Source organism: Barbus barbus (assembly GCF_936440315.1).
Source record: "Barbus barbus genome assembly, chromosome: 42".
NCBI classification, from domain to species: domain Eukaryota; kingdom Metazoa; phylum Chordata; class Actinopteri; order Cypriniformes; family Cyprinidae; genus Barbus; species Barbus barbus.
Window position 1 is genome coordinate 21234285 of NC_136720.1, and position 18415 is coordinate 21252699.

General features: G+C 41.3%; 1 protein-coding gene across 2 annotated transcripts in view; it reads right to left on the bottom strand.

Moving 5' to 3' along the window:
* LOC306861188 (ELKS/Rab6-interacting/CAST family member 1-like) overlaps window positions 1-18415 on the bottom strand; it is a 220764-nt gene that overhangs the window by 35384 nt on the left and 166965 nt on the right. For both annotated transcript variants that reach the window (XM_079403325.1, XM_079403324.1), the window contains one exon: window positions 7522-7620. In XM_079403325.1, coding sequence (XP_079259451.1) covers window positions 7522-7620 — 99 coding nt within the window. The remainder of the gene's footprint in view (window positions 1-7521; window positions 7621-18415) is intronic.

Below are 18415 nucleotides of genomic sequence, written 5' to 3' on the forward strand. Positions count from 1 at the left end.
AAAACAAGAACAATCTGGAAGTGAACAAATCAACACGTTTCCAGTGATGAATCCCAGGGAAATATCGCATAACCAAAGACAGCACCAGTTCCAGATGCATTGTTTTCCAATGAGCATGGTTAACATGCATGGAACTCGCCCTTTTAATACATCCATTCCTTTCAGTATTTCTCTGGAGTGGGAAACACTCAGACAATTGTGTTATCAGTTAGCAGACACTCTAAGTCGCAAGGATTTTCCACTGCTCACGGTCATGGACCATTACTGAGTAATATTACGAGCACTTTCCCCTCCTAACCTGGAGAGGGAAGCCGACGGGCGCAGCGCCCAGGGTAGGGCTCCCACGTCCGCCCGTTAACACATCCAGAAATGGCGCCCTGGACCAGGGGGCCAAAACGTTCCGACCACATAATCCCCACCACAATGAGTCTCGAACTTTACTGTTTCAGCAGCTTGCGCAGAAATCTTAGCCACGCTGGGTTCAGCGGGTTTGAGGAGGGTGGAGTCGCGCGATTATTTGTTTTGATAGGATTGTTCGCAGTCATTTGGTAATTCTGAGGTCAACAACAGAAATTCATACTTTTATTATCGCCAGCACCCACCAATTAATGACAGCCTAAAATAAATTTCAAGATTCAGAAGGGAGAACTGATGCAATGGTGGGGCAAAAACAAAAAAGAGGGTTTTTTCGTCGTTCAGCATTCACTAGAAATGCTGTGGTTCGATTGACATCTTTAGTCTATTTTCCTAGTTTACCCTCTGACATAGACCAGGCAAGCAGAACCCAGCTGGCCAGTACGTCCTTGGGTTGCCTAGTTCCAAGAGGAAAACCAGAAACACGGATGCGCCATTAAAATGTATTTTTCTTGAGTGATGCATCCTGGGAGAGCAGGCCAAGATGTGTGGTTTGCTGAGGCCTTAAAAAGCAGGACAGTCAGGCAGTGAAGCAAGACTGGGCAAATGAAACTGCCCAAAAAAAGCAACGTTATGCCTGAGAGAGAGAGAGAGAAAGAGAGGAGAGCAGGAACATTAAGAACGAAGGAGAAAGCGCACATCAAAAGCGGCACCTTCATATCTTCAAAAATGAACAAATGTTGCAGTACAAGCCAGATAAAATCCAAACTGCAGGACTATTAATAGTTGGACTGGAAATCGTGAGAAACTTAATGTGTTGAGATAACTTCTGATATGACTAGCGAACTCAACCTCCCCAAACACGTACCATCTCCCAACGAGCCAGCTCAGAATTATTCTCAGGAAAATACATATATTGACATACTCCGTGATAACCAGAGGTGGCAGGAGAAGTCATCACCTATCCGGCTGATGCTAAGCAGAGTCTCTCTCAGGATCCAACAGAGAACGTTGAGCCAGAAGCCTTGACAGAGGAGAGATTCAACACACTCCTATATGAGCTCTTATAGGTGAGCTCATCCTTCATGACATCATCTCAGTACTTAGATGCCGCCGTCTCAACTCTCTTCCGATTGGCCTATTCAAACTTAGCCGCTGCAGAACTACAGCCATTCATCTTGTCTCCAAGGGCAGTCATCGGTCTCTCATCAAGCCGAGCGAGAGGCTCCGATTACGGGGTCAGATAAAACCTGCCGCATACGTGCTTTTGCGACCGACTAGTTGATATCTGTCGCACGCTTGATTGCTCAGAGTCATTTCGCTCTACTGGCCTCTCCCGAGACTCTGTGAGCAACGGCCATCCGTCAAATGACCTCCGACCCCTTGTAAGGAGCTAGGGTATGTTTCCAATGACATCCTATTTCCTCATTTCCTATGGCATGCTCTTACTCTGACAAACGGAGAAGCGATTCCTCTCGGAGAATGACTGATTGAGCCATTTAGGGTACAGTGACTCTCTTCTATTCCAGGGAAGTAGATCTCAGTTTCATGGTACAGGACGTGGGGCAGCATGGTTCAGGGGCTCCGCAAAAACCCAAAGTTTGTGCTCTGCCAAACGAAGTCCCCCAGACTGAGTGAGGGCCCCACCACTGTCTACCCTCCTGTCTGCACCAGGCGCATGGAGCCAGAGGCCAGTTTTATATTGAAATCATATGGAGGTGGGAAGGTTTCAACAACGACCCCCTGCAACTTCCCTTGCCGCCACATGTTTCCCATTTTAATCTAATTATAAATATTTGGACTGGAATCAGTTGGAACTGACAGAAAGAAAAAAAGTCAAGCTGGAATAAACAATGCAAGTACAAAAGGCAAATAAGAAAGCAAACATGCATTTTGGGTTCATATTAATGACTAAAACAGAGCTGTTGAAATTTCCCCCCTCTGACCACTGAGCCATTTTTGAGCCGAAAGAAAAAAAAATAAAACCAAGTCAGCAACGAGGTCTCTGTTCTCTCATTGAGGGGCGGGACAGTTTTAATAATGTGGGCAAATGGTGGGTGGTTGTGCTCAAGGGACGGGTTCAGCAGAGGTTACACCTTAGTTGCTCCAGCGGGACGGGTACCCACTGACCCCTGGAATATGCGAGCAATTGCCAAACTCTGTTTCACAGTTTTCCATGGAATCGCACCGTCCAAATGGTTAGTAATGTCTAAGGTTGTCAAATAGAGGTGACACGACAATGGAGTCTTCATTACTTTTCTGCTCCACGTGCTAACACTCACTCTGGCATCGTGTCGTGTGTGAGTCACTTTGAAAACACACTTGTGACAAAAGAAAGACGGAGGAATGAGCAATTTAGTGAGGCAGATGCAGCACAGGAAAAAAAAATGGTGGATTGGTTTGTTTTGGGAGGATGGAAATAACTGGTTGACAGATTTCTCGCTCATAAGGATGTTTTGCATCTGGTTCTTGGCCTTATGGTTTTTGTGCAAAAATTAAATGACAAGTCAAGTTTGTGGTGGACATCACGTTTTCCCTACTTCCTTCAGACATCCGGGCTCAGACTGAGAAGCAATCTTTTCAAAATCAATTCAAGAGGACAAACAGACAAGAAGACAAGTTACTTCAAAAGGGTTGATGCTCTGTCAGTCCTCCTGACATTTGAAGGCGAAGTCCGTCTTGACATTTACCTTAAGGCAGAGCTTACAAATATTCTGTTAGCAAAACAGGAATATCTCTAAAAGTTTAAAGCTTCCTCACTCTTGGGTGTTAATTTCCAGAACTCCGGAACACTGAATAACCACAGACGTAATCACACAGTGACACTGGAATGATGGAAGAGGACAACAAAAGCAGACATGCATCAATTATCCACAAAGCCGTAGGAGAAAATGCAATCCCCTAAAGAACAACAACACAAAACAGAGTCAAGGGCCAGAGAGCATCTGTAAATACACACCTAGCGATGCACCACACAGTCAGATTAAAACGGACTGCGTTTCATCAAAGCCGAAACCGATTCCAGGGTTGCAGTGGGTTATCGTGCCAAACGGCGAGCAATTAAATAGGCCTCGACCACCCACAATTCAACATGAAGGAGATCAGAGTCATGTTGAGATTATTACCCTCTCTAATCATGCGCTTGTATGTACGACTGCAGTTCCTTGCCCCGAGAACACGGTTCAGAGAACACGGCTGCCCTTTATGTGAGCCTTAATACATTCAGGGGCCTTAGGGTCTTGATCTCCTCTGCTAAATGCCATTACAAGTTTTACATGGTCATATGATACACAAAGAGCAACTTTAATGTCACGGTTACATGTACGGTTTGGCACCGTGGGTGCAGTGGACGATCGGAATTCTTCCTCGAAATGTATCGTGGCGGCTCAGACATTAAGAACTGCGAACGAAGCAAAAACATTAGCGAAAGGGGCCCATTAGTTGCCTGAAATAGGACACAGTGTATGTGGGCAGCTGTTCGGATTAAAACCCTCCCTTCACACTGCTGAGACACTCGGCCCACAGCTCACACAATTCCACTCTGTTCTCCAGCGCTCTGCTACGCCTAATTGCACTCGCAGTATATGCGCTTTACCGTGTGCGACTGTTCATGCGACGGACATGTGTTATCTGGGGGCTGCATTGATGGGGAGTGACCTGCTAATTAATTACAGTCAAAACGCCACATGGCATTTAGCATCACCATGGGCATGGGCCAACGGCTCTGATGGGAGAACGCAAGCGGTTGCGCATGTGTCCTATGGATTGAACATGTGCAGCTCATATGTATTCTATGGTCTATCTGTTTCCTCAAAACCATCCATCAAAACTGTCAGTGTGGAAGCAAATATGAGAATGTTGTTGTTTTTTTGGAGGGAGAAGACAGGAAAAGACCAGAGCAGTCAAAAGGCAGACGGGTCGATTTGTTCCTTGGCTGTCTGTGTAAAATAATAAAGGTGGAGGGAAGGATTCAACCGTCTGCGTGACAGAAATCCCAAATAGATGTTCGACAAGGGAAGGGAAAGGATATGTCAATTCAATAGCTGCTTGAGTCATTTATCGAAATCAAAAGTGATTTTAAAGTCTTCAGCTATTTATTCATAAAAACACAATGTGAACCAGTAATTCTCAGCTGGTTTGGCTTTAGGACTGAGATTTTATATTAGAAGTGGCAACCCATCATATGACCAAAATTGTTTATCGTACAATGCAAAAACGGTCTTATAAATTAAACATTTAAATGTATTCATATTAGAAAGAACTGGACTGGCAAGACAATAAAATGATGATGATAGATGTGACAAATATGTAATTTTTTTATAAAAACACAGCATGCAGGTCTTTTCGGATTTAGAAAAATGAATAGTCAAAAACAATAATTTTTGGAATAATACGTTTAAAAAATAAATACATACATTAAAGATACAAAAATAAAAATACAAAAGCTTTCGCAACATTTTATTTGTCCTTTTATGTAATTTAATGTTAAATAAAACAATAAATAAATGAAATTTAATTTTGTTTTTAGTTTATTGTTTGTATTTAACATTATTCTTCCCTGCTGACCAAATCAGAACAGACCTGCGACCTATTTTTGGGGGATAAGGGGAAAATGTGTGAAGAAAAAAAAATGCAAGGAAAAATGTTTGACATGCGTTACTTTACATTGTTGTTCCGTGTATGATATCTGCAAGTCATATTTGACCATTTTTAAATAATCAGCACCAATATACATGCCGAAATGAGGCAGACAAAAAACAGACAGGATGAAGGAAAATCACAAGACGCGAGAACAACGAGAGAAGGAAGAAAAGACCAAAAAGAAAAAAGATGAAAGGATGAACTGGAAAGCGTTGGAGAAGAAAAAAATAGGCACACTCAAAGACATGGTGAAATACAGAAGAACGTCATTCCCAATTTACACATTTCTCACCCTTCTGAACAAAATGGCTGGGAGAGGGCACGTGATTGGCTATGCCCAAATGCCCTCCTCATCGTCCTATTGGTGGAAAATTAGTGCAGGTTTAATCCAAGGCAGCATGGGATTAAAGAAAGAAGTGATTAGTGGGTGAGAGCAGGTCATTTATTGCACTGAAATTTTTCCTTTGACAAACACTGGAGCAGCAGTGAGTTTTTCCCATGCAGTGAAAAACCCCCCCCCAAAAAAACAGAATGTCATAAATAAGATTAAGACACTACATTCCCATTAATTTCTCCATCTCTCAACAGAGGGTTAAGGGTGATTAGTTAGCCATTGAACCAAAGTGAAACAGCATTAAAAGCAACTTGCTTCGCCCAAAAAAGGGGTGGGCTATGCTGCAACAAGAATTGAAACCAAAGCAATATGAGCTTGAAATGAGTAACACACGTGACCCCATACCCCATCTGTCCTGGATGGCTGTGGAAAATACCTGCAATGAATGCCGTCTGAGGTCCCTGTCGGTCCCAGCTCTGCAGTTGGCATGTTTAGGTGATAACAGTGCGATCGGGGAGGTTTGGAGCGGGCTCAGGTCTTGATGTGTGAGGGTGTTCTTATTGGAAATATGTAAGTGAGAAATGAAGATCACAGGAAAATGTGAGCTAAGTGTTTTCTTGGCAATCTAGAAAGACAATGAAAAGGGTTTGCAATGGGGGAGAGACCCTGGGATAGCTTTATAGCAGATTTCTGTGTGTGCATGGGACAGCGAGTGTATAGATGGAGTTCCAATGAGCTCTAACATACATACACACATATATGTGGTTGGGAATACCGGGATGTGTGTCGAGGGTGGAGTGTTGCTGATTGATGGGTTTCTTTCAGCATGTGAATTAGGATGTAGCACTTGAACTGGATTACACCAGGAGTCCAAGGACAGGTATGACACACTACGTTTAGTGCATCAAGTCATGTCATAACAACCAGTAGGATTTGCGCTTCCTGGGAGAGCTGGGACAGAAGAATGCAACAGGCTGTCCTTTCTCTTTGAATTTCACTCTCTGTTCATCCTTTATCGTGTCAATTCTTTCCTCTTTCTCTCCTTATGAACTAATTCCTGTTGGACAGCCATCCAGAGGAGAGAGGCTCAAGGCGAAGGAATTCAACGTTTAAAAGCAACAAAGAACAAAGCCAGTTAAATCTTCCAGAATCATCCTATGTGCCAGAACTATTCCAAGAAAAGCATTCAGGGATGTGTGTGTGCGTGCGCACATTCATGAATGAGAAAACGTGAGCCTTTTTTTTTTTTTGATGACCCAATATATGAAGTAATACACAAATTGGAGCTGAGGATGCTGTTCCTTATTGGATATGAAATATGTAATTTCCTGTTGTTTATGTTTGGTAATAATGGCTTTTTTATATATCAGGATATGGCCTTTAGGGGTAAATTGGATAGCAGAATGAGTAAGACGAAAGAAAGAAAGAAAGAAAAAGAAAGAAAGAAAGAAAGAAAGAAAGAAAGAAAGAAAGAAAGAAAGAAAGAAAGAAAGAAAGAAAGAAAGAAAGAAAGAAAGAAAGAAAGAAAGAAAGAATTTGTGACCCTGGACCACAAAACCAGTCTTAAGTGTCAATTTTCCGAAATTGAGATTTATACACCATCTGGAAGCTGAATAAATAAGCTTTCCATTGATGTATGGTTTGTTAGGATCGGACAATATTTGGCTGAGATACAACTATTTGAAAATCTGGAATCTGAGGATGCAAAAAAATCTAAATATTGAGAAGATTGCCTTTAAAGTTGTCCAAAAGAAAGTTCTTAGCAATGCATATTACTTATCAAAAATTAAGCTTTGATATATTTACGGTAAGAAATTTACAAAATATCTTCATGGAACAAGATCTTTACTTAATATCCTAATAATTTTTGGCATAAAAGAAAAATCGATAATTTTGACCCATACAATGTATTTTGGGCTATTGCTACAAATATACCCCAGCAAATTAAGACTGGTTTTGTGGTCCAGGGTCACATTTTATGGTGATGTGAAAGTTAAGTCCATTCACTTAAGAATACAGAATTTAAGGTATAATTCATATTCTTATCATAAATGTCAAGGGACTTATGTTTAGGGTTAAGGGTTTGTTTAAATCACTAACCCCAAGTATGATAAATCAGTAAACCCTATTAAAGAAGTAAAGGATAAAGAACGAACAAAGTGGTTCTGTAAGGTGTACTCTGATTGGCTCACCTGATCCGGAGAAGGTTTGTGATTGGTCTGGTCAGAATTGGAGGCCTTGAGGTGGTCATCCTCGTAGTTATCAGCCATTAACTTCATGCGGTTCTGCGTCTGTAAAAGATAAAGCTCATTGGAAACTACAGCCAAAACACACACGTACAGACACACTTTTTCCCCATCATTTCGAAATGAGCCCAGTCTTATACTCTAAGCCTGGTAGTCTTGGGGCTTGAGTTATCAAATCTCCATCTCAGCCCATGCTGTTAGGAGTGGAAATTTTATCTGTATGAATTCAGTTACAAGCATTATAAGAAGTGATTATGATATTCGTTTTGATAGACAGAGTATTACTTCGAGCCCTACAGCGAGAGGGGGATCACAGCGTATTCACGCAAGTTTCAGCTGGAATGGATTTGAGCGAGGAGGGGGAAAGCGAGCGACGGAGATCTTTTAAACCCAGAGGAGAAGGGTGTGAAAAAGCAATAACAGAGACAGTGAGAGAAGAGCTGATATGTAGAGAATAGAGAAAAAAACCACCAGCTTCTCTCAAATATAAACACACATGCACACTCACCTCCCTGCTTGATACAGATTCAAGCCTCCACATGCTCAAACCATTGCATAGATTTAACAAGCGCCCCAAGGTTTCCGTGTCTGTGCACCTTTTAGATTAGAAATGCACTAATTTGTTGGAGACGAGGCTGAGCGTACATGCTTTGACACATTAAGCTGTGGTGCTCATGTGGGCGGCATGAGTTTAAATCCAGCAAGCAACATTTACAAATACCTACCAGACCATTTGTGCAAAAAATGATCTCTTAGATCTTATTTCTTTAGTTTACTGTTTTAATTTACCAAAATTAAAACTGTCATCATTTACCCTGCTGTAAGCTTTTAAAGTTATTCACACTTTTGTATATTCAAATTTGGAGTGTTACAATTGGTTAAGAGACTTGCGAGAACTAGCATTTAGGGACAGACGACAAGTCCAGTTACTTTCAGTACCAGTTTCAATTACTTTTTGGTCTCCAACTCACACAAAGCTTATGTATGGCTTCAAATAACATATAATTTAACACACGTTGTTTGGATCTCTTTTAAGCTACTTGCTTTTTTGGAGCTTGACCACCCCAGTGCTTTTTGTTTTTTATGTGATTGCTAGGGTGTTTGGAGTGGTCACAATACTGCTTCCAATTTATGCAAAAGAGCAGCATGAACATTCTTCACAACTTCTTATTTTGTTTAGTTTTACTTTAGAAATTGACATTTGGAACATGAGGTTGTGTCAATGATAAAAATGTCATCTTTGGGTGGAATATCTATGCAAACGAGTTGGGATCAATGCAGTGAAGTCTTATCAGACATCATTCACAGTTTAGTTAAAATAAAGCTAATTTGAATCAACATCTATGGCAGGAGTAAGGAAAAATGCACATGATTACTTTTGGCAAGCCCACCATCACAACTGACTCCACCACCACACAGCGCTGAAATGAATCAATAAAACATTACGTTCGAATGAAAGCGGACCCACACCCTGCCTTTCTGGATTCTTCAGCTTGTTTCCTGGCTGCTCCCTGACCAGAATGTGATGGTTGGGCTCCTTCTTTTTGGTTTTCTCACCCTTATCCCTCCACCTCCCGCACTCCTAATTTTTCTCTCCTATCCTCCCCTCTGTTACAGTAATAAACAATGTTAACCAACCACCGGGCGGCCGTGGGTTTAAATGGGCCAGATAAACCAGCCGCTGTGCATGTTTGGGTCAGAATTATGTCAACACAAGTGGCCTAGGTAAGAATTAGTGTCTTAAAGGGATAGTCCACACTAAAATTAAAATTGTGTCATCAAATATGCAACCTCATGATATTCTAAACCTGAATGGCATGCTTCACTAGGTTTTTTATAACTAGATTTTTTTAAAGAGATGCACCCAAAAATAAAAATACTGTCATTCCTCGTGTTGTTCCAAACCTGTATGAGTTTCTTTCTTCTGTTGAACACAAAAGATGATATTTTGAAGAATGCTGGCAACCAAAGAGTTGATGGTCTCCATTGGCTTCCATAGTATTTATTTCCCTACTATGGAAGTCAATAGGGACCAACAACTGTTTGGTTCTTCAGAATTCTTCAAAATATATATATTTTTTGTTTTCAACATAAGAATGACATTTTTGGGTGAACTATAACTTTAAATGCTTTTTTGGTCATACAATGAAAGTCAAAGGGGTCCAATGTTCTAATTATATGAACAAAAACAATTGAAACATTCTTCAAAATATCTTCTCCTGTTCTCAACGTCAAACAGACATTAATATTATACCCACAAGGCATGATGCCTCTGGCTGCCTCAATTTCTTATGTAGGCACAACTCGATCTTTACCTGTTAACAAGCCACTTACTTAGAGGTTAAATAAAAATGTTGAACAAACAACCTCTGAGCAGCTCTTAGACACCTTGTACTCAACAACCTCTCAGTTTTTCACTCTGCCCCACAGAAGGCAGCAGTCAACATGGAGGAGAAGGCAGCCGGAGGCCGAGACGCTACAAGGGGAAGCCATTATAGCCCCTGGAAAAAAACGCAACATTTTAGATCAACTGTCACTACCTCATGAGGAAGAAAATACCCTATTCGAGACAATTTGTTCCACATGCTCAGTGGGTTAGTGTGAAGGATTCAGGGCGCGGGTTCGGAAAGTCAGGCTTAAGCTCTCCAGCTTGTAGCATGTAAATCCTGGTACAGACCTACAGTAAACATAAAAGTTATCAAATGTAGAAGAGGAGGAAAAAATTATTCAGTCAACTCCGCTAACATTAGGCATACATGGCTTTCCCAGCGTGAACATGCATCGTTCATTTCCTCTCCTGAAAAATCGGAAAAAAGAAACGTGTACTAGAAAAAAAAAAAAAACAGTAAAAACAAACAGTTTGCCTTAAAGCTGTAAGATTTCAGGGTTTGGGGGTCACAGAGAGCCTACAGATGTCTCTGGCCGCTGGAGAGCGAGAAACTCATTTGCAAAGCAAAAGAGAACGAAAACTAGGGGGAGGTGGTATTTGCTTATTTGCCGGCTCACGAGTGAAGTGGTTTTCGATACCGACCGAGTTTAGTGGGGCGCAGGGACTCATAAAATGTTTATTGAACTGCACTGGGGAAATCTTTGCTCATAGGTCTGTACAATCGGACAAGTATATGTGCTCTGGGGCGCAATCTTGTTTTTTGACTTGTGACTGACTCAAGAAACAGTTCACCCAAAACATTCACTCACCCTCATGGCGTTCCAAAGCTGTATGACTTACTTTCTTCTGCAGAATGCAAAAGAAGATATTCTGAGTGATGTTTGTTCTCAGAATGAAAGTCAAAAGGGTTCAAAATCCAAAAAACAAAGACATCAAGAAATACTTTTCTTGTGTTCCATAGAAAAAGTAAGTCATACAGGTTTGGAATGGCATGATTTTATGATAAGCCTTTCGAATTCCGTCTTTTCCTTAGACAAAGTTATTGAATGATTTCAGAAAACTTGTATTATAGTTGTTTGGGCTCATTTTGTTGGGGTTTTTCAAACTTGACAGCAAGTATGGAAAAAAGCGACGTGAATATTCTTCCAAACATCAGCGTTTGGGTTCCACAGTCAGAAAGAAAGTGTATTATTTTTCATTCAGTCAAACTGAGGAACCTTCTCAGGGTTAATAAAATGATTTATGAGGCAATACTGCAAATCTGCCATAATTTTCCTAAAACATGCCAGAGTTACTTAAACATCACAATACAGAGTTCCCTCTACCCCCCCCCTCAGGTTGACCTGCTCTAACTTACTGAGAATGAAAACAAGGAGATGATTTTCAAAAATGCTCAAGCTCATGTCTTTGTTTTGAAAACAGGTGAGGGGTGTTATACAGTTGCCACTCTCCAAGCGGAAGAGGCCCTCCGCCAGGAGATAAACTCACACCGGAGGGGAGAAAGAGAGAGAGGAGACAAATTGCTACAAATGTCCATGTGTGCCCTTCGACCTTTGTCGATGATCTAGCCAATGACATCATGTCCCTACATTAGTAGGAGCCACTATACCTCCTGGATTTACTTTGGCAGAACATTCGAACTTCACGCAATCCACAGACGTGCCTTCAAAAACACGGACAATGGAAGGCAAGGAGGAAGGAATCTCAAAGATGTAGAGGGGTCCACAGGGAGGTGTTTGTGTATGTACGTGAGGAAAGAGGGAGGTGCGGGTGAGCGTTTGTGGAAACCGGATCTCCTCAAAGGGCCGGAGGGGTTCTGAAGAGCCGATCCCAGATGGCTATGGAACAGGGAGGCACACTCCGAACTTAACAGCTCATATGTGAGCCATAAAGCAAAGAAGAAAGGAATGGTGGCCGGTGCTGGAAGACAGAGGAAACCAGCCTCAAATTAGAATGGAAGGTACTAGACACGGGGAGAAAAGGGGAGGTTGGGAAGGAATGTAAAATGGGAGAATGAAACGTTCAAGCAAGCAGGCTAACAAGCAGATGGTTAAGCAAGACCCTGTTAAGAAGCCCTCCCTAATTGTAGGAGCCCCTTACATCCATGTGTAATAAAATTTACCATGAAACCAGATCCCTGTCTGAGTGGCTTATGGCAAGGGAATGGTTGTGTGTGTGTGTGTCAGGGGTTCAGGAATCCAGCACATGGGGCTCTGCTTCTCTACTTTCCCCCTTGTTCCAGGACCACACTTTCCTCAAAATTCCTTCAGCTACAGGCAGTGATATGGACCTGATAAGGCCGAGCGGATGGGGGGACGCACACTGAGCCCCGTTGCTTGAGCGCGCTGCACCGTTTACAAAAACGCAATACAACTGCTCAAGTTACTGCCACCAGCACAAAACATCTAAAAGCTCGAAGCTGGAATGCTTCTAAGTGCCACACTTTCCTGTTCTTTCTACTTCCCTTATCCATCTTAGCATTTCCATCTTTTTTTTCCCTGCATACCTTGATTGCTTGTTTGGATTTTTCCTCTCCTTCTCCCTCACATCCACTTTCTCTCTCTCTCTTTCTCTGCTCTTATGATAATTGTCAGGAATGCTGACCTCAATTCTTTGGTTTCCGTCCCAACTGGAGAGCTCATTTGCTCACTTAATCTAATCATTTTCACAATTATTCTACTTCTGCGCCATTATCATTTCTCTCTCCCCCCGTCTATTGCAACTCAAAAATGCTGACGCGCTGCCAAAAAGGGGAGAAAAATTGAAAATTCAAAAAAGCGCTGACTCACGATTCTCTGTCATTGCTCTTTATTCAGTGCGATATCAAAGGTCTTTTTGTCAAGCTCATAATTGGGGTCACGGAAGTGAAACGACATAACTAGAGCATTTCCTACTCCTCCAGAGTGAAGTGACCTTTCCATAGCACCCCGTGACCTCTGCAGTTCACAACCTCAATCTACTTCCTCTCTATCCTACCTTTCCATGCCTTGTCATGTTTCGGAAAAAAAAAAAAAAAAACATAATATTGTGCATACACACTGCAAAGATTGAATTATACTGGCAAGACTAAAACGTCCTGATTGAAAGAGCATAGACTCACTGCTTGGAAAAGCTGGAAGAGGACTGGAAGAGTTGCCAGATATATGACATCCCCAACTTAAAGCTACATCTGAGTTGACAATCATCACACGTCAAGGTTTCCTTGGAATGGAAAGCAGTAGCTTAAACCAAAGGACAGCCTGGACAGCTCAGTGGGCAGAGCTGCAGTCTTTGAATATGAGAGTCCTGGGTTTTCAATTGCACATATTTAATGCGTGTCAAATTACTCAATCACAATAATAACATAATGACTATATTTAAAAAATTGCATAATAGATGGGGCAGCGTTTAGTATTTCAAATCATGTTTCATCTTTGGAACAAGCATGACTCCTAAACTTTTTATTATACTGAGTAATGATTGCAATAAACAGATTAAACAATCTGTATGTGTAAGAAACCAAACATTTGAACCAGGTCACAGAAAAGAATCAGACTTCCCTGTATGCCTAAAGGCTATAGATTAAAGGTAATAAAGTGGTAAATAATGTTCTGTTTCTTAAACAAACTGATCGTTTCACTTCATAAGACCTCAAAATATCATCAGGAGCCACAGGCATTTTGTGTTGCCTTATATGATGTTTTTGACACTTAAAGTGACGGCAGCTGTTGAATCACAAAAGACCAAGGTTTAAGCTAAATATCTTTACTGTTCTACTGAAAAACTCACCAACATCTTGGATGGCTTGAGGGTGAGTTAATTAAGAGCAAATTTTTATTTTTGGCTGCACTATGCTTTTAATGCAGACTTGCTGTGTATGGGAGTATACAGGTGTGTCATGCACCTATACACATGATGAGTAAACCATAAAAGGCAAAGGAAAAAAATGTATATGTATAATGAATCCAGCACAAGTAAACTGTCAAGTGAATATATCATGAAGCTTGTCTAATAAATAAAAATAAATAAACAGATAAATAAAGAGTAAAGGGAAGTAAAATATGCACCCAGGCACCAGACAGACAGATAGAATTAGTAAAATAAAAATTATCTTATTCTTATTTTGTCTATTGTCACAGATGTGTGCTCTGTGAGATTCACCTATATAGATAAATGCATGTCACGAATAGTGGTCTTTTCCTTTACAAGTAAACCCAAGTTTGTGTATATGTGCGTGTTGAGCTTCAACATGAGCTCTGGAAAAGTCATGTTTTATTAAAGCCTCTCTGTTAACAGTAGGAGTTTTAGCTCCCTGGCGTTCTCCAGGTCACCTCTAAATGGGTTTTAACTCAGGTGTATAAGAGAGTACACACACACACACACAAAACCCCCCACACACCCCTGTTGTAACAATTCCTGTTAATGTAAAGCACATTTGCCACAGGTACACCAAAACCTCTGTCCACCCCAGTGTTTGGATTGCTAAAGTGCACAATGAGTATGACATCTAAAGCTGAACTAAAACTTAAACTCACATATCCCACACAAGCATCACAACTCAGTGTATCAGAGCCCTTGCAAAAACCACTAGGCCATTGTTCTTCACCCCAATATCTGCATGCCAATCCTTGAGTTTCCTGTCCAAACTGTCGTCCTATTTCCATGAACCAGTTTCAAGCTCTGCCTCTGACAAAAAACAATAACACCTCAAACCAGGTAGAAATAGCACACATAAAAATATTAAACCTGTAATGGTTAAGTATAATATTTAGGGAGCTATTTTGAAATTGACGTTTGATGTAAATATAACTGATTTATACAAAAGTTAAAACAACACACTTTTACTACTTTTGACTAATCAAAAGCAACATAAATGCAACAAAACAAGCATCTTCCACTATTAACACAGGGAAAATCTAATAAAAAGATGGATATTTACAGGACAATGCACTAATAGTGGATAATCTCCACTAGTTGACTATTGAACCTTACTTTGGTTTTGTGCACTTTGATGTTTGATGTTGCTGCCCTTTAGCACTCTGAACAAAGAACATTAGAACAATGTGATTGAGGACGAAAAGAAAGTCACAAATAGTCAAGAAGAAAGAGTTTAGTGCTCTGTCATGGTCTTTTTTCAAACCATTAAAAGTAACTACTAAGTCTCAGAAGTCGCTAAAGAGGCCAAGACATCAAAAGCAAAGATAACACAAAAATACAGTCCCAGATCCCTGCATGAATAACAGTCGCTGAGATAAGCTCCTTGGACGAGCATGACAGAAAGGATTCCACAGAGCTCCCATGATTGTGAGCTGTAGTGCTTCCAGTTTTAGAGGCCTGGGATTAAAATCGAACAGAGCAGATAACTGGGAAATGGGTGGAAACAGAATGGTCTCTCTGTTCTGGGAGCCCAGAGGGAAGCAAACAGATTTCTTTGCTCAGTTAGAATTAGAAGGTTGGTGTTTGCCACAGCAAGAACAGCATTTTCTCTCTCTCTCGTGCCATATATACAGTACACCAAGTAAGAAGGGTGGTAGTTTGGAAAATGTACAAATTAATATTGCCTTCCAACAATATAAAAACGAGTTTTATCACATTTAATGTTTTTAGAGTTCTGTTATTTGATGAAAACAGTAGTGGAGGACACAAGCTACTTGTAAAAATATGAACGGAAGAAATCATAACACTTAATATGGTGGCAATAAAAAAAGCCAATTGCCTTGATGACTTTCTGTAAAACATTGTTCCATGAAAATACTGTGAATTAACAGGAACGGTGTGACAAAATATTTTTTCTATTTGTTTTAGTGCATGTGGTTTGAGCTAAAAAGGCTATTTTAATGTATAACACTACTGTTTTGATTATTATATTATAATATATTAATAATTTGAAATATGTTATTGAAACGAAATCTTAGTTTTGGAGATTTCAGGCTTTGTTCATTCAAAAAGATAGTTGATGTACACTGAATTTTTTTTTTTTTTTGTAGAAATCATTTCCATTGCTATAGAATTGCTAAAGTGGTTTTTTAATCCAATAGCTAAAAAAAGCTGCATAATTTGAGGTATCATTTGTGCCTGTAAAACAAACATGCAGGACGACCAACACACCAAGGTTTGATAGTGGTTTTGATAAGGTTAGAGGTTTGTTTAAATCACTAACTGTGAGCAATAGTAATAGTGATGCTTGGCTTAGCAAATACCACTAATCACACCAGAAAAACAATGAGTAAAGCTTTAGAAATGACCTTGATTTTAACAAAACAATTATGTGTAACTGGCTAGGAACTGAGGTAAGAGGCGAAGAATCCCAGGTCGTCAGTAGAGCCAGAAAAGGGAATAAAGGCAAGAGAGGACAGTCTCCCACCCTCATTAGGAATCACTACCCAAATAGCACTTTCAGTGCAGTAGAAAAGCAAAGTTTTACCAACTACAATTAGCGATGTTATGGCAAAACCCTGTAATAATAACGCTGCCAAGAGTCTTGCCAAAGGGGCACAGAACATCCTATAAAAATTCATTTGTCTGACCGAATAATAACATCATCATAAAGCGTTCTCCACAATCGGAGATGCAGTGGAAAATCTCCATTTCCTCTCCTCCACAACGTCACACGTTGGACGAGCTGGACACCCACAGGTCTTATTCAAACAGCCATTTAGCGGCTTGTGTTTTGAGGTCTCGTGTTCCGAAAACACAGCGACTCTTTTTTCCTAAACGAGCAGCGAGTATTGCATCAGATCCAAGACAAATCCAGCACGGATGGGCCCATGAGCCACGACCTCCATTCGCACGGCCCCTTCGGTTCGAGCTCTCCAAGACCTTCCACCAAACAAGATCCTGCGATGAATCAGACACTTGTTGATGTTGTTGTTTGTGAGCTTTTTTCCTGGATTTCTTTCCCTGCATGATATTGGCTACAGGACGCTCTAATTTAAGCTCTGTGATCGTTTTGGCTGCAGCGGGGACGTGAGGCACCTAGAGCTCAGCCTTTGCAACAAAACATCAGCGTTTTGAACCCAATAAAGGTACGCTTTCAAAAACATGCACACAGTGGCCTTGGCAAGGACTTGCCACTTTCGCATTTTAAGTTTATTCGTGGGTAGCTGTGAGACAAAACCATTTTATTCCTCTGAGGGGTGCCCAAAACCACAGCTCTGCTGAGAAAAGCAGGCCCGGAGCCCTTTACTGAATTGGCATCTCGGCCCTTTCCGATGCCCGCCGTCACCCGAAGCCATGCGAGGACAACAACTCTGGCTGGGCCTCATGGAGGCACTGCAGCAGGTAACGAGAGAAAGACGTATCGACCCAAATCTGTAGTTTTCGAGGGGGTGGAATTACCAACGCCATTCCAGGACTTGTGGGAACTAACACTAACACTCAATCTGTGGTTACAGAACTGCAACCAGACTTTTTAACACCATCCCAGAGGACCAGCAAACTGTAATTGGTCTGAATCACTCCGGGTCATCTCCTTAAGAAGCGGATGGGGTTAGTCATGAGATACATCCGTTACAAACAAACGAGAGACCAAAACTGCAACTCTAGTCCTTGGAAAGCACAAAAGAGTAATGAAGCTTACCGAAATTGTCAGGATAAATATCGTTTCCCTCTGTACGTCTTGATTTTTTAGCATAGACACGCTCAGACACCCGGACAGATTGGACTATGGAGGTCTACGGAGGGAACGGGTGAGTTGGACACTTTGGCACGTCTTCAATCTCTGAATAGGGACTAAAATACACATTCTCTTGATTTATGTCTCTATCTCGCTCTCTCTATCTGAAAGAGGCACCATGTCAGTTCAGCCACACTTCATTACACACACACTCAATATCCTCATCTCCAAATGGAGGAGCGCAGGGTCGCCGCAAACTCTCTCTCTCACACACACAAGGCCCAGCAGAGTTTATTCTTCCTTCGCCAGCTGAGGAAGTTCAACCTGCCACAGGAGCTGCTGAAACGGTTCTACTCCACCATCATTGAACCTCTGCACTTCAATAACTATTTGGTTTAGCTTAGCTACAAAATCTGACCTCAGAAGACTACGGAGGGTAGTCCGGACTGCTGAGCGAATCATTGGTACAACCCTCCTCACTCTCCAAGAACTGTACTTATCCAGAGTGAGCAAAAGGGTTGGCAAAATCACTCTGGACCGCTCACATCCAGCACACTCCCTCTTTGAACTGTTACTGTCTGGTCGGCGCTACAGAGCTCTGAGAACCAGAACGACCAGACACAGAAACAGTTTCTTCCCTCAAGCAATCCATCTCATGAACACTTGACATTAAACGTGGAACACACAACACTATTATGCATTATTTATTCATCACACATACTTGTTTTTTCATTTCAAATTTGCACATATCAGACCTGTACACACATAATTGTCTATATTACTGTCCCTTTTAGGGCTGACGTCACAATTACGTCACAGCGCTAGCTGGAGGCAAAACAAAGTGAAAACTGGAGGCG